The sequence below is a fragment of the Microtus pennsylvanicus genome, chromosome 8 (assembly GCF_037038515.1).
Source record: "Microtus pennsylvanicus isolate mMicPen1 chromosome 8, mMicPen1.hap1, whole genome shotgun sequence".
Lineage (NCBI taxonomy): Eukaryota > Metazoa > Chordata > Mammalia > Rodentia > Cricetidae > Microtus > Microtus pennsylvanicus.
The window spans coordinates 79,715,464-79,739,419 of record NC_134586.1 but is presented as its reverse complement, the minus strand read 5'-3'; the positions used below and the strand labels follow the sequence as shown (position 1 = coordinate 79,739,419).

The 23,956-nt window shown below is 38.8% G+C and overlaps 2 protein-coding genes across 3 annotated transcripts in view; one reads left to right on the top strand and one right to left on the bottom strand.

The window, feature by feature from the left end:
- Positions 1 to 13,101, top strand: part of Smarcad1 (SNF2 related chromatin remodeling ATPase with DExD box 1) — a 73,311-nt gene extending 60,210 nt beyond the window's left edge. For both annotated transcript variants that reach the window (XM_075983932.1, XM_075983933.1), the window contains exons 16-24: positions 72 to 209; positions 2,679 to 2,774; positions 2,878 to 2,995; positions 3,354 to 3,475; positions 4,662 to 4,850; positions 5,515 to 5,633; positions 6,643 to 6,825; positions 8,052 to 8,161; positions 11,420 to 13,101. In XM_075983932.1, the coding sequence (XP_075840047.1) occupies positions 72 to 209; positions 2,679 to 2,774; positions 2,878 to 2,995; positions 3,354 to 3,475; positions 4,662 to 4,850; positions 5,515 to 5,633; positions 6,643 to 6,825; positions 8,052 to 8,161; positions 11,420 to 11,481 (1,137 nt within the window). In that variant the 3' untranslated portion in view covers positions 11,482 to 13,101. The remainder of the gene's footprint in view (positions 1 to 71; positions 210 to 2,678; positions 2,775 to 2,877; positions 2,996 to 3,353; positions 3,476 to 4,661; positions 4,851 to 5,514; positions 5,634 to 6,642; positions 6,826 to 8,051; positions 8,162 to 11,419) is intronic.
- Positions 13,102 to 13,981: 880 nt separating this feature from the next.
- Hpgds (hematopoietic prostaglandin D synthase) overlaps positions 13,982 to 23,956 on the bottom strand; it is a 35,274-nt gene continuing 25,299 nt past the window's right edge. Inside the window, exons 5-6 of the mRNA XM_075982070.1 lie at positions 20,729 to 20,827; positions 13,982 to 17,010 (exon numbers count right to left, since the gene is read on the bottom strand). Of these exons, the coding sequence (XP_075838185.1) occupies positions 16,846 to 17,010; positions 20,729 to 20,827 (264 nt within the window). The 3' untranslated portion in view covers positions 13,982 to 16,845. The remainder of the gene's footprint in view (positions 17,011 to 20,728; positions 20,828 to 23,956) is intronic.

Sequence of the window (23,956 nt, the reverse complement as noted above, 5' to 3'; positions counted from 1 at the left end):
GGAAACAGTAGACAAGAAGACAGGGAGAGACGCTTAAAGAAAACTAATCTAAGTTTTGTCTTCACTCTCAGGCAAATAACCGTTTACTGCTCACGGGCACACCTGTGCAGAATAATCTGCTAGAGCTCATGTCATTGTTGAATTTTGTTATGCCACACATGTTTAGTAGTAGCACCAGTGAAATCCGAAGGATGTTTTCTTCTAAAACGGTAAGCATGCATGTTTGTTTTCCCCAGATGTGAAGTTGTGCTACACGCTTTGCTTTTTCCACTTTTACTGTTGTTTTCATGGTACATGCTCTATCAAGTGAGCTTAAATACTTGGTATACTATATGTAAAGATATCAGCCACAGTATGGAGGAAAATAACAAGCAGTTCTAGTGCAAGTATTCAGGAGTTTTGAGTTTTCAGTATTCCTATGAGAGCTGAATAATAGTTTAAAAGTGTTTGAGAGCTCAGAAATCTTGGGTTATATGTATATTTTTTAAAATGCATTCTTTTTTCCCCTTGTATATCCTTTATTCAGCCTCCACTAATTTTAATACCTTATGCAATTATCATTATCAAAATACCATTAGCAAGAGAAAACTTGTATAACACCGTCAACTCAAAAACAGGGACTGAAAACTAGTACTTAATACCCAGCTATTAAGGTCCTCCGTCTTGGAGATGGTGACTAGCCTTTCCAAAGGTAGAACTAGAGTCTTAGAGTTTAGGATTTCCAGATACCCAGTGGGTATGTCTTGTCTGCATAGTCACTGTCTTGGGAAGCTAAAGGCTTCTGGGGGTAGAGCTTAGAGGTCTTATCCAGAAGCATGATATTAACCCAGTGACTTTGTGACCTCTGCTTACATCTATGAATCTACCATGTATAATCTGATGAGAGAGAAAATAGTGTGTTCTCGGACTTCGATGCATTTCATAAGAATCTCTTGTGGTCCATGACTACAGAAACTATGGTTATTAAATTGTTATTTTAGTAGACATTACAAGCATGTGAAGATGCCCAGTGCTTTATGTAGCAAACTACATTTTACTACTTTATTCCATGGCTCTTCTTGTTCTCCACCTGCTGGAGAGGAAAGAGAGTTGACTGGACTCAGGGGTTTCTAGTTCTTAGCTGAGCGACCTTATCTAAGCAGCTTAATTCTAGAGTATCTTGCTTGAAACTTGGGAGAACACCCACCCCTGAGATCTTTAAGATGGCCTTTACCTTTGTCTTTTCTATTTGTGTATGTACTCAAGGTGCATGTGCACGTTCAGGCCAGAGGTTGACATGAGGTATCTTCTGTTGTTCTCCACCTTACTTTTTACTATTATTAATTTAATCTCTGATAATTTCATACATGTTTATAATGCATTCTGGTCATATTCGGCTCTCTCTTAACCTCTTGCTATCTTCACCTACTTTCTTCTCACCAAGTGTCAGTCTCGCTTTCATGTACACTGGCAACCCACTGGGCTAACCAAAGCTGCTATCCACTGGAGCCAGTGATACTCATGATACCATGAATACAGTGACTTTGATTTACCTAGTAGCTCCCACTACTATTTAGCTCCTCTGGACCAGGTTTAATGACTCCTGCTCCTATCTGTGACTAAATGTTTAGGTGCTCTGTCTAATGCATACCTGTAGGCAGCCTCCATCGCTGTAAGTTCCTGAGTACCATGACATGCTCTACCCATTGGACAGCATTTTGTGGCCCTCTTTCCCATCATCTGACTCTTAAACTCTTTCTGTTCCCTTTTCCAAGATGGCCTGTCAGCCTTTCAGGGGGTGATGTGAGTGTCTTGTTTAAAGCTGAGCGTCACACTAATCTGCTCTCCACTGGGATGTACACTAAACACTGCTAGGTATCTGGGGCTCTATGAGTTTGTTCTGTAAACCTGGTTCATCTCTAGACCACTGGTCCAAGTGTTCACTAGCACTTGGTACCTCTCCACTGAGTACTATTTCTGCTAGACTGGAAATCTCTATTTTTTTAAAGATCGTTTCTCTGAATTGTTTTACTGCACATCATCTGTCTTTTTGATGTTTGCTGATTAATTGCTCCCACTTGATGTGTAACTATAGAAATAGACTGGGAGATTTTATGAACTACTCTTCCATCTCTAGTTTATGGGTCCAGAGGACCTGTTATGTAAAACTTTACTGTGTAATTCTTCAAATGCAGCAGCTTTGACTTGCATCAAATTACATTGACTTTGGGGAAGACTTTTTTTTTTTTAACAAAGACATGGGTTTGTTGTTCTTTCTACCCTCTTACTCTTCTCTCTTTAAACATGTGCATACACTTTTAATCCATGTGATTTATTCAGTCAGTAACTAAATTGGTTGGGTCTAAATACCAACTAGTCTGGTTCAGATTTATTACTTAAGTAAAATACATGATAATATATATACCATGAAACCTCAAAATATATATGAAACTTCAAATAGATTACAGCTCAGAATTTAAAAGTGATGTCCTGGGCCCGTAATTTAGTCTAAAGCATCTATCTGTCATATCTAAGGTCATGAGTTTGACTCACTCCACTATGTATTGGAAAAGCCCAAACAGTCCAATGTATTTTCATCTGTGAATCGAGGGTCTGCAGATAGTGCATTTTGTAACATGGGATTGTTGTGATGATTTAAAAACATGATTTCTAAAGGGTTGTGTTTTTATTTTGCTTAGAAACCAGCAGATGAGCAGAGCATATATGAAAAGGAGAGAATAGCACACGCAAAGCAAATAATAAAGCCGTTTATTCTCAGAAGAGTTAAAGAGGAGGTAATTCTTAATTTAGGTGTTTTTGGTTGCAGATTTTTTTCTTAAAAATTCTGTTTTCTTAGAATATTCTTAGAAAAATCATGAAGTGATTTTTCTTCCTAAGGTTCTCAAGCAGCTGCCTCCTAAGAAGGATCAGATTGAGCTGTGTGCAATGTCAGAGAAGCAGGAGCAACTCTACTTGGGCCTTTTCAACAGACTTAAAAAGTCCATCAACAATCTGGGTATCATCGGACTTGCACAGTTTATGGAAAAATGAACTTAGACTAGAGCATATGATAATTAGGGGCTATTCCTTTTGAAGAGTTAGCTGGGATTTGAAGAATTTTTGTTTTGTTTTTCAAGACAGGGTTTCTTTGGGTAGCCCTGGCTGTCCTGGAACCAGCTCTGTAGACCAGGGTGGCCTTGTCCTCACAGACATAGGCCAGCCTCTGCCTCCTGAGTGCTGGGATTAAAGGTGTCCACTATCACCATCTGGCTTCAAGACATATTTTTAAGTGTTAAAAATTGAGGTAGACTTTAATAAATAGCTCTGTTTCACCTTGATTATTTTTTTAAAAATGTATACTCTTTGGATTACAGAAAAAAACACAGAAATGTGCAATGTCATGATGCAGTTGAGAAAAATGGCCAACCACCCTTTATTACATCGCCAGTATTACACACCCGAGAAGCTGAGGGAGATGTCTCAGCTAATGCTGAAGGTAAGGGCTTGTTCTGTACTCTTCTGAGCTTTGCTAATAACACTGGGAAATCATTCAGGTGGTCTTAGGCTGAAAGTCAGGCAGCTAAAACATTGGGCATATTCATCTTTGAACCACTGCAGGCCTCGCGTATGCTATTCAAGCTCTCAGTCTTCCATGCTGCAGCCCTGACCTGAAATACACTTTATAGGCAAAGATATTTCAGGGACAAACAGGAAAGGAAAGATGATTAGGCCTAGCATCAGCAGACTGGGCTAATAACTCTTTTTTGTTAGAAAACAAACATGCCCATTCATCTGTGTTTTTCTCTAGGGTTTCTCACTGTGGGTGGAGCTGAGAAAGTACAGTTAAAGTGGAGTATACTCCACTTTAACTACCGAGCTAAAAGAACTGTTAGTCAGTTGGTCCCTGGCTCTTTATGAGAAGAGTTTGCTAATTTCTCAGCTAGACTTTCATAATACAAATTTTTAAGTTTAAAAAAAAAAAAACAAAAACTAAACCAAACTAAAAGATCCCTTAGATTTGTGTCCTTGCTAATGAGACAGTTTTCCCATTTTTTTTTTCAGTTTGTTTTTTGTTGTAATTTTCTTTTTGTCAGTTTAGTCTTTATTTTTGACTCATTCTTTCTTAACTCCTTATTCTTTTTGTAGATAAATCTGTGTTGAATGCAGTGAGTTATCTTTTAATTATTTTGGAATGTTTTAAACACATAAAAATACAAAGAATTCCTATAACGGACCGCCTGTGCATGTTACTTGGACCCATTTTTACTTAGAATTCAGAATGATACTGCTCTTGTTTCCTGTAAACCCCTAGATAGTTTTGCCAGGATTATTTTGAATTTTTTTATTCAAATTTTTATTCAATTTTAAATTTCCAATTTGTGGAATAATTATTTATGTAGTGGGGTAAAGGATGTTTTATATGTTAGTAATGGCAATCATAAAAAGAAATGTTCAGACAAAATAAGAGGAAAAGTTTTTCCTGTGTTTGAACGTGCTATTGAGAAGAGTTAAAAATCCCCCTTTTCTTATGATACCCCAAATTACTACTTATTTCTTATCCTTAATTTATTATATTAAAATGTCTGGTTTGAGTATTTTGCAAGTGTGTAATGGTTTTATTAAATTATTCTCATCCTATTATAAATTGTGTATTATGTTTTATTGTGTTTCATTTTAAAAAGGAACCTACACATTGTGAGGCTAACCCTGACCTGATCTTTGAAGACATGGAAGTTATGACAGACTTTGAACTACATATACTTTGTAAACAGTATCGACACATTAATAATTACCAGTTAGACATGGATTTGATTTTAGATTCTGGGAAATTCCGAGCCTTAGGATGCATCTTGTCTGAATTGAAACAGAAGGTATTTAAAAGGATGACTGTCTTTGTATCTGCCTGGTTGAGTTTCTGAAACAGAAGATATTAGAAAGAATAACTCTGGTTTTGTTGTTGTCCCAGTCCAATTTCCTAAAGTTTAGTTTATGTTCTACGTTTTTCTAGAACCTAGTGTTTTGAATATTTGCTTCACATAATTTTCTTTATGTAGAATTTCAAAGAGAATATAAAAGTTAGATAAGATTGCATATGTTAGTTTTTAAGTATTATCATTTTGAAGGTGACTGATTTCTTCAAATGATACTGTGATTTGTATGAAATAACATAAATTTTCAGCATTAATGTCCAAATAGTGATTATGAAGCTGTTCCCATTGAATGATGCTCTTTTATTATGAAAAGGAAATAATAGTAAACTGTCTTTAACTTAATAACTGAGTTAAACTTCTGTTACTGAAGTCTAGAAATTAAGATAATTTATCCATATATAAGAAAAAATAAATTTATCCTCGGTACTGTTACTTGATTTTTACTTTAAAAACATTTATGGACACTGCATAATTTTATCATGGGGAATTTTCTGCAAAGTTGCCAAAGGCTCTTTAAAGTGTTCCTTATTTTGTAGGCCTCATGGCTTTGGGTAGTGTAATGGTTTTACTTTCCTGTTTCTAATTCATGAATGTATTTCCACAGGGTGATAGAGTTGTATTATTCAGCCAGTTTACCATGATGCTGGATATATTAGAGGTTCTCTTAAAGCATCATCAACATAGGTACCTACGATTAGATGGAAAGACTCAGATTTCAGAAAGGTTGGTATTAGCTGCCAGACAGTACTCATTTGTGCATCTGCTAGCATTTTAAATGTAAGGAACATTTTATAGAAATTCCTTGTTTTAACACTTAGTCTATGTTATTTCAGATTATTTCCTGGGGGAGAAGAGGAGAATTTGTTTTACTTTCTTTTTCCCAGAGTTGTATACAAATATATTCTGGAAAAATCTGAGAATTGTATGCTTTTCATAATTTTGCCTTTTATTTCATGTTTTTATTTTTTCAGTATTAAGGATTAAACCCAGTGCTTTTCACATGCTAGGCAAGGACTCTATAATCATGCTACAGCCCCAACCCTGAAACTTTTTAAAAACTATTCAGTGTTTAAAGCATTTTAAGATTTTAGTCAACATTGTTTTTAGGTCAGATGTTCATATTTTGAAGGTTAATTGAACTTTTAGGGAAAAAAAAGTTCTTGTTTGGCAGGAAGATCTAACATTTGAGGCAAACCTAGGCTATTCAGTGAGACATTCCCTGTGCCAACCTCCTCTTTTCCAAATAGAAACAACCCTAAAACCAGTCTTTACAGGTTTTTGAAAATTACTTACTTTTCTAAGTAATTGTTCTGGTCTGTTTGTATCTTGGTTTATTTTTATCAGCTAGGGTGATCCCCCCCCCCCCCCCCCCCCCACTGTATTAGTGTTAAGGGTCAAAGTCATGACAAACAAATCCTGGGATGTGATTAGATCATGCAGTTATTGGTTCATCTGATGTGCTGCTGTCTACTGGTATAGCTATTAAACTGGATAAGTATTATTTAGCTAAATCCAAAGTACCCAAGAAATAAAATACTACTTCAAAGATTAATCAAATGGAATGATTGAATTGAATTGAGGGCGTCCTTCAGACATAGGAGAGAAAAAAGTAGGTGTAGTGGGAAGAGCACGTATGTGTAGCCCCTAGGTTTGCTTTCCATGTGAAGTTGTTGTTTTCAGTTCTATGTGTTTATCATTTAGCGAAATTGAACCTAATCCATTTGTCTTATAGGATTCATCTAATTGATGAGTTTAATACAGATATGGATATCTTTGTATTTCTCTTGTCAACCAAAGCTGGTGGATTAGGAATAAATCTGACTTCAGCAAATGTTGTTATACTTCATGACATTGATTGCAATCCATACAATGACAAACAAGCAGAAGACAGGTGCCATAGAGTTGGTCAGACTAAGTAAGTATTGTCAGTTGAAATCTAGTTTTCATCAAGTTCTGGCTTGATTAGTATAGAATAGTAAAGAAGGTGTGCTGGATACTCTGTTAGCTTTTACTTTTTCAACAATGTGTAGCTGCTGGGTTTTTTTTTTTTTTTTTATCAGTGTATATTGATGTTGTCTAAAGTTCTTTGTTCTCACTTATTTCCTAGTAATTAAATTAAACTCCAACTTCCATACCAAGTAGTTCTATAGTTTATGAGACATATATATTATCAGTAATGGTAGTTCATGCCTATAATTGCATCACTTGAGAGGCTCAATCAGAATACTACAAGGCTCAGGCCAGCCATCTTGACCCAACAGAGCAAGTTCTACGTCAGCCTGGGCTCCATAGAGACCTGGGCTACAAAGAAACAGGAAAATATTGTATTAAGGCAATCATGCTTGTCTAGCAAATACTTCATCACCATACTCTATCTCTCCACTGTAATGAGGTTTTATCAGTAATTTTCAAAGCACACATATTTTTCTGTTCTCTTGGATCACTAGGAAAGGATGGATATCTGAATGTTTTAATACTTCTAAATGCCAATCTCAAGTAGTTTGAACACTTGGGAGGCAGAGGCAGGCAGATCTCTGGGAGTTCGAGGCCGGCCTGGTCTACAAGAGCTAGTTCTAGGACAAGAACCAAAAGCTACGGAGAAACCCTGTCTCGAAAATCAAAAAAAAAAAAAAGAAGAAGAAGAAGAAGTTAATTATGGGTCTGTCTTAGTCACTGGTCTATTGCTGTGAAGAGACACCATGACCAAGGCAACTCTTGTAAAAGAAAGCATTTAATTGGGGTCTTGCTTACAGTTTCAGAGACTTAGTCCATTGTCATGATGGTGGGAGCATAGTGTCAGACATTGTAGACATGGTGTTAGAGCAGTAGTTGAAAGGTCTTTATTCTGATCCATAGGCAGAGAGACACTAGGCCTTGTGTGGGCTTTTGAAACCCCAAAGCCATCCCTGTGACACATTTTTTCCAAGTATACTTGTACTTGCAAGGAGTAAGACTGTACTCCTTAGGCCTTCTAATCTTTTTCTGGTGGTGACTTAGCATTCAAATATATGAGCATATGGGGGTCATTCTTATTCTAACCACTTGAATCATTTACTTACTTTGCCTATTATTCATATTGAAGTGTTAGAAATATGTATCTAAATTATTTTAGTGACTTGTGGACTTGTGTGTTTATTTTAGAGAAGTATTAGTTATTAAATTAATAAGCCAAGGAACCATTGAAGAGTCCATGCTAAAAATTAACCAACAGAAGTTGAAACTAGAACAAGATATGACCACAATAGATGAAGGTAAGCTGTTTGTAAACAGAAATTCTGAAATTTATTAAAGTACAGATTACCAGAGTTCTTAACTAGTGTGTTTAGTATGGAGGACAAACCAGTTTGAAAAGCTATGCATACTTAACGTCACATACAACAGTAACTAAGATTTTTTTGCCAGATTGATAAAAAACACCTTGATTTTGAAAATATCTCTCTTCTATCTATTATAGTGGACTCTAGAATATCCCCAAAATAAAATCAAGTTTGAATCAATACCTTCATTCACAATTTCATGATTTGTTCTCTAAATGAGTAACACTATCAACTCAAAAAATTGAAAACGTATTTTATGGTGTAAATAATTTTTTTTTCCTGGTTGCCCTGCTCATATCTCCTGACTTGCTACTGGCCAATCAGTGTTTTAGTAAACCAATATGAGTATTTTATTAAACCAAAATGAGTGACAAATCTTTAAAGTGTAGGAGATTATTTCCCACAGCAGTGTTGTATGTGTAGTATACATGCATATGTGTGATTGGAGGTTAGAAGTTGAAATCAGGTCTCTTCCTCGGGGGTTTTTTTTTTTTTCTTTTCTTTCTTTCTTTTTTTTTTTTTTTGAGTTTAATTTTTCCCTGCTCCCCTCCCTCTCTCTCCCCTCTCCCCTTCAATCTTCCCCAAAGTCCCCATGCTCCCAATTTACTCAGGAGATCTCGTCTTTTTCTACTTTTTACTTCCCGTGTAGATTAGATCTATGTAAGTCTCCCTTAGTGTCCTGATTATTGTCTGAGTTCTCTGGGATTGTGGTTTGTAGGCTGGTTTTCTTTGCTTTTATGTTTAAAAACCACCTATGAATGAGTACATGTGATAATTGTCTTTCTGTGTCTGGGTTACCTCACTCAAAATAATGTTTTCTAGCTCCATCCGTTTGCATACAAAATTCAAGATGTTATTTTTTCTGCTGTGAAGTACTGCATTGTTTAAATGTACCATATTTTCTTTATCTATTCTTCGGTCAAGGGGCATTTATGTTGTTTCCAGGTTCTGGCTATGACAAACAAAGCTGCTATGAACATAGTTGAACACATGTCCTTGTGGCATGATTGAGCATCCTTTGGATATATACCCAAAAGTAGTATTATTGGGTCTTGAGGAAGGTTGTTTCCTAATTTTCTGAGAAATCACCACACTGACATTCAAAGGGGTTGTACCAACTTGCATTCCCACCAGCAATGCAATAGTGTAAATAACTTTCAGAGCCCTAATACTTACATAATTTTATTTTTAATAGTAAATATCAAAATAAAATACAGTAAAATACACTTAAATTTTTTAATGTCAGTGTTTCAGATCGAATTACTTGTGCCTTAGAAACCTTAAGTAAATAGTTCCTTTCTACCTCTGTTGGAGAAGATAGTTAAGTTTAATAAGTTTAAATGTTTTATTTATGTGTATAATTTTTAGCAAGTAGTATATTCACATAATTTCAAACAGGGGCCTGGAAAGGTTACTTAGTTGTTAAGAGTGCTTCTTAAACTCAGGAGTCCCTCCAAGCACAGCCCTTTTCTTCATCCTCCCTTGGTTCTGTTTGTTGTTGCTTGCCCAATAAAGCTCACTGAACTGATCACTGTTCTTCATTGAAGCAAATCAGGAAAAGAACTCAAATAGGACAGGAACCTAGAGGCAGGAGCTGATACAGAGACCTTGGAGGGATACTGCTTACTGGGTTGCTCAACCTGCTTTCTTTTAGAATCTAGAATGTCATGGTCTTAAACTAGGCCTTTCTACTTCAATGGCTAATCTTGCCTACTGCCTGATTTTATGGAGGCATTTCCTTTCTTCCCTTCTTTTCTTTTCCCAAGGTCTCAACATTAAAAGCATAAATAACTTTAAAGTCCCAGTCTTTACAACTTGAGTTCAATACAAATTCTTGAAGTAAGAAAGTATTTTAACTTTATTTTGACTTGTACCGAAGCCCACAGTTGAGAGATTTTTTTTACTACAAAGAAGGATTCTTTCTTAAAGTAACTGGTTACTTACTCTATTGAACTTTTACTACAGAAATTTTGATATAAAAATGTTGAAAACATGGTATGAAGGAAAGCTTTGATGGGTACAGTATGTGTTTACCTTTGCTCTCCCAGCACCGGTGTGAAGTTAGTTTCAAGAATGGCAGTTCACACTCAAGGATTTTAGATAAATATTTTCTGAGTTGCTGCAAACAAGTGACTTTCAGATGTGATCACATTTCCTACTCAGATTTCTCCCTGTTTTCCTTTTAATATATATATATATATATTTTTTTTTTTTGGTTTTTCGAGACAGGGTTTCTCTGTGGTTTTGGAGCCTGTCCTGGAACTAGCTCTTGTAGACCAGGCTGGTCTGGAACTCACAGAGATCCGCCTGCCTCTGCCTCCCGAGTGCTGGGATTAAAGGCGTGCGCCACCACCGCCCGGCTCTTAATATTTTTTTTAAATGAGATTCATTTATTTTGTTACCTGTGTAGGTATTTTGCCTGCATGTGTTAATGCACAGTGTTGTGCACTTTACACCGAGGCCAGAAGAGGGCATCAGATCCTCTGGAGATGGTTGTAAGGCATCATGTGGGTGCTTGGAATTGAACCCAGGTCCTTTGGAAGAGCAGCCAGTGCTCGCAAATGCTGAGCCATTTCTATCTCTAGCACCCTTTAGGGTCCTATTAAAGTTTACACTTTAGATTTTTTGTTGTTGTCTGTAGTATCTTTAAATTGAGAAGACTCTATTCTTTGTTCTCCTTGCATTTTTTAGATGTGTTACTAGTTAGTTTAGTTTAGGACATGTGTTAATTTGGTACCATGGACTGTCTTCAGGTCTGTTGAATAAGCTTGGAGGGAGAGGTATCTGGGTATCTCTTAAGTGTTAGCCAGAGTTCTATGTCCTGTCCATGTGACTTTTAACAGAGAATACAGCAGGTGAGAGTGCTCTTATTATAGTTTTGATTATGTCTGAGGATTTGTGAGAGAAATAATTTGTTGTGCTTCATTTTGGCTGTATACCTCAGAAAGCTGTTTGTAGTTGATGGCTGAACATATCAGAAATGCTTGTGACTTTACAGCTATGCCGTTGCTACTGCCTGAGAAATTAATAACTCAGTTGCCTCTGTTAGGGCAGTTTGTTGATGACATTGGAAGCAAACTGGAAATGAGTTATAGGTAGGAATTCACCAAAAAAAGAAAATGTTGAGAGAAAATATGTCTCAGAAGCCCAGATATTTCTGCTTAACATTTCACATTATTTTCTGACCTGCAGCTGATGAAGGAAGTATGCCAGCAGATATAGCCACATTACTAAAAACATCGATGGGCCTGTGAGAGGAGAAATCCGAATTCCTGACTAATGAGGAAATTCAACTTGGTGCATTCAAGGACATTCACATCATAGTGACCATGGGGTTTATGAGCATTTGTAACTTTTTATAATTTCATGTTGCATTTCTCATAGTATGGACAACTTTTTGCCACTAACTGGATTCTCCATATATTCACATCCTGAAGATGTTGAATAATCATTTTACAAAGCAGTTTTCTGAATGGGGATTAGTTGGTGATTGTTTGTAACAAATATGCTAATGCTTTAGAAATGTCAGTATTTTTGTAATTATTTCTACCTCCAAATATATATATATATATTGTCTTTCACTGGATAATGTGTGTAGATTTACATGTGCCTTATTTGACAATGCTTATGTCTTGTTTTTACCTGTCTCATTTGAATTTTTATTTTGTTAAAGAATGAAGCAGTATAGGTTTTTTAGCCTTCATTTTATTGCTATTTGAAGCAGATGTTCACCAATGTCAGTAAGAACTCAGCCTGAATCGAAAGGTGGCTTTCCATCTACTAACATCCCCAGGTCCTCTTCCTACTTCTGTTAAAATACATTTGTTTGGCTAGGCACTAAGTTGTTTTCCAGTGAGTAGTAACTTAAGTCTTTCTCCTGCTCTGTGGCTCAATTCCCTTTTTCATTTTCTTACTGAACTTCTGTGCTCATTAAATCTGCCTATTCTTGTGTGTGTTACCATCAGTCTCCTCTCCCGCTTCTCCTCTCTGAACTGGTTGTCCAGTCACTTCTGCTCCAGTTCTCCCGTATATTTCCTACAACCATACCGCAGATCAGCAGAGGCTGGTGACGTGTCTCTAGGCCAGCAGAACAGACTAACTTAAAGCTACTTCACTTCAAAGGAGACTGGATGTGACTCCATACGAAGGCAGCATTAGGTACTGCATGGAAATAAGTCACTAACTTTAAATTCTTACCAAAACATAGTTATCAGTTCCCAGGATTTCCAATACAAGACCACCTGAAGAGAAGCCATTGTTCAATTCCAGTTCAGTGTGGGTGACAAAGTGAAATTTAGAAGTAAAATTGTCTTTGAAATTTCAGTCTTTATTAACTGTTCCTTTAAATTTTGCCTGTCAGTCTATATTGCTGTTTTTATTATACGCCAGATTCTTTGTACAACTTGTGAGTTTTGTGTTTTGTTTTTATTATGTAAATATCATTATAAATAAACTTATTTATAAATGAGAGGTTTGTTAATTATTGGAGCTCACACTTTTCGAGACATCCTGACTACTAAGGTGCTAGGTAAGCTATTAGAAGGTTGATATGCTCTTACAGCTCCAGACTCAGTAGTATAGTTTTGCTGCTAAATGAACATATTAGATAGCAGCACTACAGAGCTACCAGGAACCTGCAGGTGACAATGCTACCTCCTCCTGATCACAGTACCCAGGTCACTTAGCAAGTTGTTGGGAAGCGTATCTCTTAAAGCCACAGTAAACTTCTCTTAACTTTTCTGTATGAATGTATCTCCCACATAAGGCATTTTTGTTGTGTTGTTAATATTTCTTCTAATGAAATGTAGTTGGATTCTCCCTGTAATAGTCTATTATTATGTCTTGGGCTTAATAAAAATATTTGCGATCATTAAGTTGTATTTCACACCCTTTGTAATAGATTCTAACTCTCTTTCAATCCTTTCCCATAGAAGTAGATAGTATTAAGCAGAAATGGGATTGTCTTGTGCTCAAGAAATTGTTTGGCAATTAATTGGCAGTTAATTGTGATTTGTTACTTAGAATGAATCCTCACTTGTGCCTTCATTGGGTTGGTGCCATTAAACATTACAAGTCATTAGCAGAAAACATACAAAAGCTACAAGTTGTTATGAATAATTGATGCAGGTGTTTTGTTTCTTTGTTTTTGGTTTTTTTTTTTTAGACAGGGTTTCTTTGTGTAGCCCTGACAGTTCTGGAACTCACTCTCTATTGACCAGGCTGGCTTTGACCTTGGGGATCTGCCTGCCTCTTTCTCTAGAGTGCTGGGTTTAAAGGTGTGTGCCACCAATGCCCAGCATAATGTAAGTCTTATTTTTCATTTTCTTAGTACAAGTCACACATGGATAATAAGTGTGCCTTATATGTGTAGGACAGGCAGCTCTGGCCAGCAGGAATTCCAGAGTAGAGGTGTGGATAGGTCAGAAGATGCTTTCCATTGGTACAGCTCTTAAGCAGCCATAAAGGAGAGATCTAACTTCACTGCTCTTCTTGACATTTAAAATATGTTAAATACTGCCCTATAGAACATGCAGTGGTTACATTTTACACTTGAATCGTAGAAATATGTAAGACTATCTTGCTAAGAGTTGTATCCATTGCTTTTCCTAAATTTTATTTCCATTAAAGACTAGCTTTATGGAGTGGAATATGGAGGGAAATACCTAGACAGAAGCACTACCACCTGCATTAAAGCATTGCTTGAAGATTTTTTCTTTTACTGTAGAGTGTTTCAATCACATGATAGCTACCTGTGCAATGAGATTCTGTTTTATTTCATTAGCAGCCACCAATAACAAAATTTTACCCAAAAGATCAAGTTCCTTAGTTTTTGTGTATAACATACATAATAACATAAGCATCCCCCCCCCCCCGCGCCATACACACACACAAATCAGAGAACACTTCTAAGGAAAGAACACACCCAGCTAAATAAGCACACCTAGCTAGACATGTATTTCTTTTTTCACTATACTCTCCCTCCCCACCCCTCTATCTTGCCCATTAGCAATGAAGTTCTCTCTCCTCTGAACCTCATAGAGAACATAAGACCATCTGCTTCATTAGTATTTCCATGTATGCTGCGAAATACCAAGTAAACATTTGTCATGCCAGGGTATAAAACAAAAGTCTGCTTTCCAACAATTTAGTTTAAAATAGGAATTGAGGCATGACAGCAGAAAAAACAGGAGGCTTACAATGAGTTTCAAGGCAGTTTGGGCCAGATAGTGCATTCTAGCCAGCCTTGAGATACCGAATGAGACCCTGTCTCAAAGCAATACAAAATAAACAGTCCTCAAGGATAATTTAAATACTGCTAATTAGAAGGTTCTTTTAAGGAAGGTTATTGACTTTTGTTTTTTAAGAACGTGTGTGTGTGTGTGTGTGTGTGTGTGTGTGTGTGTGTGTGTGTGTGTGTGTGTGAGTGCACATGCCACAGTGCCTGAGGGTAGGTCAACAGGTAATAGGTAGAAGTCAGTCTTTTGCTTCCCTTACGTAGGTGCCAGGGATTGATCTCAGGTTTTCAGGTTTGGCTGCAAGTGTCTTTATCTGTGGAGCTATCTCACTGGCCCACAGAGGATTGTGCAGGGAATTACTTTCCATGTTTTGTCTCTTGCTTCCCAGCCACCATGAGGTAAGTAAGCAGTCATTTTGCTACACACTGCCTACCATGATATTTTACTTCTCTACAGATCTAATTCAAAGGAGTCAGCCAATCATTGGGCTGGTCTATGAGATGGAGCCACATAAATCTTCCTTCCCTATAAGCTGTGTGAATCTGTTATAGTTTGTCAGTAACAAAAAGCTAACACAGATTTTGTTTTGTTTTTTTTCAAAGAAGTTTCATGTTCACGGCAGGCAGCACTAAGGAACAGTCTGGTATCGCTTATCATCGTCTGGTCTATAAGTCACAGTTTGCTTTGCAGCTGACTTTTGGTGTTGTGTGTTCTTAGTTTATAAATGTAAGAGCATGCACCTGCCGTGACAGACAGCATCCCACAGAACTGTCCATCTGTCACCAGTGCCATGGGCGGTTCTCAACCTCAGCTGTCCTCAGCATCTTGCTTTTTCCAGCGTTATCTGTAGTTGGATCCTTTCTGTGTGGGCTCTTTCATTTAGCTGTGTAAGTTCATGGCTCTTCCATATTCTGTTCATGGCTTATTAGCCCTGAGTAGCCATCCCTGATCTGTATGCACCAAAGTTTCTCTCTCTCTCTCTCTCTCTCCCTCCCTCCCTCCCTCCCTCCCTCCATCCCTCCCCCCCCCCCCCCTCTCTCTCTCTCCATTTTTGGGGGTAGTTTCCGAGACAAGGTTTCCATGTATAACCATCTTGGTTGTCCTGGAATTTGCTCTGTAGACCAGGCCGGCCTTGAACTCACAGAGATCTGCCTGCCTCTGTCTCCTAAGTACTGGGATTAAAGACATGCACCGCAACCTCCTGGCCAAGTTTTATTCCTCAGTTTCCTGCTGAACAGTTTTTAAGTTTTGACAGCTCTATGGAACACTCAGCATGTATGTTCAAGCTTAGTGTGGGCATGCTTTTGGGTCATTTGGGTGAAAACCACAGAGTAGGACATTTTGTTTTGTGGAAGACTAGGCCACACAGTGCTAACTTCTGCATTCTGCCAACAGTTATTCCTACTTCCCATTACTTCACTGCCTCTCCAGTGTTTCTTTGATGTCTGCGCTGCTATTCTAATTCCCTGAGGCTGTTGTATTGGTGCCTCTTCACATGCTCATGGCCACCTGTATATATTCTTAGGTGCCAGATTCTTGGCTGACATTGTAACCAGGATATTTATTTCCTAACTATTACCTTTTCACAGGTCTTCGTTTTCAGGAACAATCCTTTATTAGTTGAATGTCCTGCACACACTTCCTCCCAGTCTGTGAGTTGCCTTCTCATTCCACTGATGATCATTTTTGTAACCCACTGTCCCTTGTCTCTGCCACCAAACTTTCTATGTCACATCCTGTGTATTTGCCAGTGAGCTGATAAAGCCCCTTTGTCTACAGTCTCCTGAATTGTGGCAGTGCTGAATTCACAGTCAGCGTTTATTTTCTGTAACTCTGCTTCTGTTGGATTTGAATTAAACTCTAACGTCTGTACTTAAATCTTTAGGAATTCTCTTTTTAGTACCCAATTTGTGGCATGTCAGACAGACATGTATTTTGGGGAAGCAACCTATACATTTTGGTATATACCTGAATAACACAGTGGTGACCAGTGACATGGTTGGCCACTGAGCATTATCGGCATTGGTTTTTAGTGTAGTGATTTGTTGATTGAAGATCTACCTTCAAAATCTTTATTTCACCTCATTTCTTGTAGTTAAAATGATATTCTAATTGACACACTAGCCAGAAAAGTAGTATTTTTACTAAAGAATCCATGCATGTTGATAATCAATGCAAAGGAATATGTATTATGAACTATTTCTCTCCAATTATAAAAAGTACAAAGTTCTGAAAAGAGTAAAATACTGTACGCTGAATGCCTACAGGAACAAAAACAAACTAATCATAGCAAGCAGACTACAACGAAGAGACCAGTTGGTAGTAAGAAGTGTGGATCGTCTGGCAGGCTGTTGTCGCTCTCATCTGGTGCTGGGGCCTGTGTCAGAACTTGGTCTGGGGCCTCTTTTGTACCCAGGCAGCAATGGCAGGGATAGCTTGGACTTTCTTCCTCAATGATGCCAGCCTGGGGTGGATGTCCAACAAGTCAGGCTTTAAGACCAACAGCGTGGTGCTGCAGACATCCCAGTAGAAGTCTGCCCAAGTTACCTGTTTCAAAGAAAAACAAGACTTGCTATTGAATATAAAAAAAGCTGTGAGCATTCCAAAAGAAAGCTTAAATTCTTACTCTAAAAAATGTTTCAATTTAAAAACAACTCTGTGTTAGTACAGAGCTGAGTGTGTGATAAAATTAGGAAGTGACAAGCAACACTGTTCCCGAAGGACACAGGGATACTGTCTGTGGCTTGGTAGTGGTGCCTGAGATAGGTGGTTCGCAGCATACCGTCCAGTGCTGTACCGTCTTGAAGCCAGGTCCAATTTGACAATACATTTTCAAAGGGTGTAACGCACAGATTTCCATCTGTTCCCAAAGCCCTTTGTACGACAAAGCAAAGCAGGCTCGTTCCAGGTGTATATATGTCAGAGTACATACTTTAACTCTTGTAATTAAGAATAATGTGCTCTTTGGTATGCCACAGTGATTTCACACCTGTCCTGCAGATATACTGCTGGGGGTCTGAGATTATTCTTATGTTATCTACCTTGTTTCTTTGTGGTGTAAGGTATAAAGCAATAAACAGTGTATGGGTTATCCTTTCAGGGTCTATAATTCCAAGGAAAAGATTTTGGGTAAAATCCATTATCTTTGCAACATATAAAGACAAGTAACTATATAGGTAGTTGGCCCTTAATGGAATATTGAAGTTGGCCAAGGTGAAGGGTACAGCCAGCCTTAAACCTTGATCAGCTGAGTGTTCTCTATTGTTAGTTGAACTTTATCTGTGGAGTATTACATTGGTTCTATGATCACATTAGCAGAGTGAATTTTTGCTGTTGGAGACAGTCTGACACTGTAGCATGTTTTTCTGGAACTCCCTCTGGAGATGGGGCTGCCTGAAGTGGTAGAATGTTTCTACAAGGCTGGCTACAAAGTGTAATTTAAGTATGGACTAAGCTTGCTTGTGTGTGCATACTTTATGCATGTGTGCACAGTTTGTGTGTGGCTGCTGTCATCTAAGAGAGATTGCTGTTCAGAGGATTTACACTTCAGCTAAGAAATCTTCATCAAGTACCTATTGTGTGTCGTGCCCACATCTAGGTGTTAGGGACGGTAGAGAGCAAGCTGGAATGCAATGACCTCCTCTGATGTTTGTAGTTCTGTGGATCAAAATCAGGGCCTTCAAATGCCACTGAAGCTCATCCCCAGTCTGGAATTTTGTTTTAGCAGAGAGTAAACAGTGAGATGGCTGATGAAGGGAGAGTGGAATGACTAACGTGTGCAGGGGAACTTTCTAAGAGCTGATGTGTATTAACCAAGGGTCCAGACACGCCAGTCTTAGCAGGTTTTAGCTGGAAGTGTGCCATGTCTAGTTCGGAAGAGTGAAGAACAGAGAGAGAGAGAGAGAGAGAGAGAGAGAGAGAGAGAGAGAGAGAGAGAGAGAGAGAGGACGCTCAGGAATGGGAATGGAGTGGTTTACAAAGGGATTTTAATAGGAATTTTTAAAAAATCAGTTATTAGAAATACTCATGAAATGGGGAAGGGAAAGGGCAATTTAGAAAAGGAAAGTGGGAGGAAGTGAGGGTCTGTGCAGTGTACTGGAAAGCTGAGGAGGTGTAGGGGCAAGGTAGGCTGATCAGAGCCACCCAAGCCACAGACAGAACCCTTTCTCTTATCTTCACACACAGTAGCCCCAAAGGCTGAGAAACCCCACCTACACCAGCACTGAGGTCAGTCAGATTTGATTTGGGTGGGTATGTCCCTGCTCCAAAACATGCCTGTAGCATCTGCCCATTGTCCCTCTGTGATATGGGTGTTTTCTGGCATCTGCTAGCTGGGCCCATTGCTTCTCTGGGGTTGGAAAGTGATGACGTTGATTCTAATCCTGTATTTATGACTAGGGTACTTCTCTGACAAGAAATGTGTACTGCCTGCAGGAAAAGGCAGAAGACCAAGTCTCTCACATTAGTGTCTGTTCTTGAGAGGTTTCTGTCTTTACAGCAAACATGGAACTGGGTTGGGGGCTGTGTTGTATGTTTGGATATAGCAGAAGTTATCATAAGCTCCTCTATTTTGTTTTGAGTTGTTTGAATTTGCTGCTGTTAATATTCTCGTTGAAGCCTGTATTGCTCCATCTCTAACCATTCTTGGGCTGACTTCTGAATCATTTGATACCCAAAACAACAACAACAACAAAAAATGGAAACTTATTTACTTCTAGTAGGAAAAAGTATATTTCTTTTCTCAAATTGGGAATAAGTCATTTGTCCACTGGTGTGGGATGCCCTTCTGTATGCTGTGTTTTATTACCATTGGCTAATAAAAAGAAGCTGATTTGGCCAGTAGCCAGGCAGAATAGAGCCAGGTCAGAAATCCAAACAGAGATAGAGGGAGAATGTGGAGTCGGAGAGATGCCAGCAGATGCCAGGGAAGCAAGATGTGAGCTAGCAAGCTAGGAGCCTCATGGTAAAACACAGAATAATAGAAATGGGTTAATTTAATTTTTAAGAGCTAGCTAATAATAAGCTTGAGCTGTTAGGCCAAACAGTTTGTAATTAATATTAAGCTTCAGAGTGGTTATTTGGGCACTGCCGGGCAGGAGAGAAATATCCAACTAGTCTACAAATCCCCAGTTACTTATTTAGGAGACTAGAATCTGGATATAAGGAATACTCATGATATCTGGATTATTTTTGTCTCCTCCTCTCCCACTCCAAAGACCCTGCTTCTTAGTAACTTCAGATGTGATTCCCAATTACTGCACTCCCCTATGTACAAATCATAATGTCATTAAAAACAATACCAACAGTGCCCAGAACTGCTAGTAGTTCTACTGACAATGGCATGTGGGTTTGTTTTTCTGAGGATCCTATCATGGGTCTGATTGTAGTGAATTGATATGAAAGGTGTTTCCTGGGACTGGGGAGATAGTTTGGTTGATAAAGTGCTTCCCATGCCAGCATTGTGAGGAGCTGGGTTTGAGCCATAGAACCCATGTACAAAAGCTGGATGTCATGGCACAGTCTTGTGATCTCTGCACTGGGAAGGCAGAGGCAGGAACAGCCTTAGGGCTCAGGCTAGCAGGCCTTGCCTGACTGGTGAGCTCCAGGCCAGCAAGGGATCCTGTCCCACTAAACTGAGGAATAATGTCTGAAGTCAACCTGTGGCCTCCACATGACCCCCCACAGGTTCCACACACATGCCCTAAGTAGTTCTTAGGTCAACTTTTTTTTTAAAGATTTATTTATTTATTATGCATACAACATTCTGCCTCCCTGTATGCCCACATGCCAAAGGAGGGCGCCAGATCTCATCATAGATGGTTGTGAGCCACCATGTGGTTGCTGGGAATTGAACTCATGACCTCTGGAAGAGCAGCCAGTGCTCCTAACCTCTGAGCCATCTCTCCAGCCCCTTAGGTTAACTTTTTAAAATTATTGTATATAAAGTGTTCCATGACTCCAGATCAGGTCTGTGTAGAGAGTAAGTTTAGGGAAGTTTAGTTTTTTTTTTCTCTTTCTCCCTCTTTCTATTTTAGTATCTGAGTAATATCTGCCACCTCATTCTTTTTTCTTTTTTTTTTTTTTGAGACAGGGCTCAGGTCACCCAGGCTGGCCCTGACTTGCTGTGCAACCTCTCACGTGCTGGAATGACAGACAGACAGACATGACCATGCCTGGCTAGAACAACATTTTGCTCTCTAAGGTTTTAGTTTTATCATCTTATCTAAATACAAGTGCTGGTATTTTTAAACATGCATGTACTCACATAATCACCAATAAACCACTCTCTGTCCCCTAAGTATGTGTCCAAATCTTTCAGAAGAGGAGGCGCATGACATGTGAGCAAGTCCTTGAAGGTCCGTTCCTAGGAGAGAGCACATATCCTCATAAATGATGGGAAGAATCAGTGGAGTCTGAACAGCAGCTCAGAAGGGATGAGAGTAGATAGGCATTGTTCTTCCTCAGTACGACCGCAGAGAGAACCCATCATCTATTACTCAGGTTTTTAAAGTACATTTATTTTGTGTGTAGGGTGTGTATGTGCACATATATGTGCCGCAGTGCCTGTGTGGAAACCAGAAGGTGGCTTTCAGGAGTTTGTTCTCTCCACCAAGTGAGTCCCAGGGATCAAACCCAGGTCCTCAGGCATAGCAGCAAGCTGAGCCATCTTACCCACGCTATTACTCATTTTAAAATATTTTTGATACCAGTTTCATTATGTAGCTTCACCACCTGTGGTATTTCAAACACTTTATATACATATATATTTACACAATACATATGCCATATTTCCTGCATTCATTCCAGTATTTTAGACTGGTAGTTTCTGTCATTTGTCTACTGTGAACAGTGCCACCATAAACAATGGTACACAATTGTCTCTGTGGTGTGCTGATACGGTGGCCTTTGGTAAATACTCAAGAGGTACGTAGGCAAGTCCTGGTAAATCAATTCTGCTTTTATGAGAAACCCCCATGATTTTTCATCTTAGTTTATTGTAATGAAAGGTTATTAAATTTTGATCTCTAAAATTTCCTGGTAACACAGGGACCTTAAAGTTACATAGCAGCTGAAAGGAAGTAGATGTGCTGGGTTCTCCGAGGCCGGACACTCCACTTCTGTTTCTCCCCTCATTATTGCACTTGAGGGATATAAAAGGCTCTAATGAATCATGACACCCGTGGGGCCCTTGCATGAGTGCTGTCTGCCTTGCATATCATACATAGGACACACCAACCCTGCCCTTTTGGTAAGTTCACTGCTATAAGCAAATATTATCCTGAGAAAGGAAGAGAAGGTCAAGACAGGTGTATGTTTTATTGAATTGGAAGGCCAAAGTAATTTATTCAGCACCTCTTTATTAGTGGTTGTACCTGCTGGACACTGTGGTACAACCTGCGAACTCATCTTCCTGGAAGGCTGAGGACTGTAAGACCTGGACACCATAGCAAGACTTCCTCTCACAAGACAAACACTAGCAACAACAAAGAACTGTCCTGAAAATAACACTTTTTGGGTTACTTTGCATCAGATATGGACATTAATTAGTTGAGGCTAGCCTGGATCTCTTGGACAGCTGTACACAGTGGGGACCTGATGTGGCTTTGCAAAGGTCATGTGTGCTTTCAAATGGACACATCCACATTGTTAGGTGTAATATACAAAGTAGTGTTCGCTCCTTTAGCTCAGATTTTCTTTATAACTTGTTGAATTATTTCCAACTAATAAAATTTAAATTATTACAGATAGCATAATCATTTCTTAAGGTTCATTTTTAAGCAACATGAGGCTTAATAGTTATTTCCTTTGTTTTAAGTGTGTGTGTGTGTGTGTGTGTGTGTGTGTGTGAGGGGGGTCTTGTGCATGCTAGATAAACACACCGTTACTGAACTATACATCCTCCGCCCCATATGTATTTTCTGTTCGTTCTAGATGGCTATTCTTTGACTTGAAGGACTAAGAAAGCACCCAAAAGGATGTAAAAGGTTGTCTGTTTCTCACTATTTCCAAATTCTCACTACCAGTGAGTGCTATTCTGTGTTGAAACTGAAATATAAGAATTACCTCTGTCCTGTATGTCTTCTATCTCCACTCTGATCGCCAGGCAGGGAAATGAATATAGACAGACACATTGGGTCGCCAAATAATAAATGCCCGCAATAATTTCAAAAGCTGTGCTAGTGACCAATATTCAGAGACACATTTCATTTAATCCTTTAAGATTGGAAATGGGCCTTGAGCGACAAATACAGAAATATCACCTGCATTTTTTTTCTAGCAGATACAATGACTATTTTCAGTGAGACTTGTGTGGTGGCCCACACCTGTATTCCCAGCACTCTGGTGCAGGGACAGGAGGGCAGCAAAGGCAACAAAGCCAGGCCTCACCCCACAGAATGTTTGTACTCCCATCTTACTGCAGTTACTTTGAGTTTGAAATTTCCACTTGACCACAAGGTGGCAGCAACTGACCTTGCTGCCTAAGCAGCTCAAAACAAACTTTTCATTGATGGCATACTCTGTAGCTATTGTCAATGCCTCTGCTACATTTTCCTTTGCATAATTTGGACCTGAATCTGGGTTTCTGTGTCTTCTGAACATGGTTCGAGATATGGAAAAGCCTCGACTACTGTGTTCCTCACAAAGCTAGAGTATTAGTTCTATCACCAATGGCCAGAGACGCTCTCCTCTGGGAAAGTATCCATGTCCTCTGTCATGGTTCCTCGGTCACAGAAAGACAGAAAACAGAGAAAGGCAAGCTGAGAAGGTGGCAGACTGCCTAGCAGAGAGGTCTTTGACATACTGGACTAAAACCTTTATACACTTTCTTTTTATATTGGAGAGCATGACATATTTGTCCATGTGTTTATAATGATATGTAAAATAGGTGTCACAGCTGACAAATGAAAGGGCAAATTAACACAACGTTGTAACATATTAATAATAGCTGATGCTTAGTAAATCCTTTCCACCTTGTCATATGTATATACACTGCCATTGAATGTTCTCAACGTGCTTCAAAGGAGAGTCCATACCTGTACTTCACACTCAAAGAGATTGAACTGTGAAAAGGGAAATAAATGTCAGTGGGAAGAAGGCAATGTGATTCGCCCAGTGTAAGACCCCAGAGCGCAAATACATTATGTCAAAAAGTTGTTTTACATTTATGTCATCAAAGCTGAGCTTTTCAAGTCTTTGTGTGTGCGCTCTCTCTCTCCTCTCTGTTCATATTCCTAACACACCTTATTTATATAAATAGTATATTTATGTCCAAATATCTCCAATCAGAAGCTCCTAACCATAGAGATAGTGTTTATAATGCAGGGGTTTAAGGAAAATTATGAAAGTCACATGGGTTGTTCTGGGCTGTGACGTTGGGCTTGGGCTGTCTCTTTCATTCATAATTCTTATTTGTGCCAAGAGTTTAGGGCAGCTTCTGGTACATCACATCCATCTAGGAGTTATGACCATGCAGTCTGAGAGTGGCCACCGT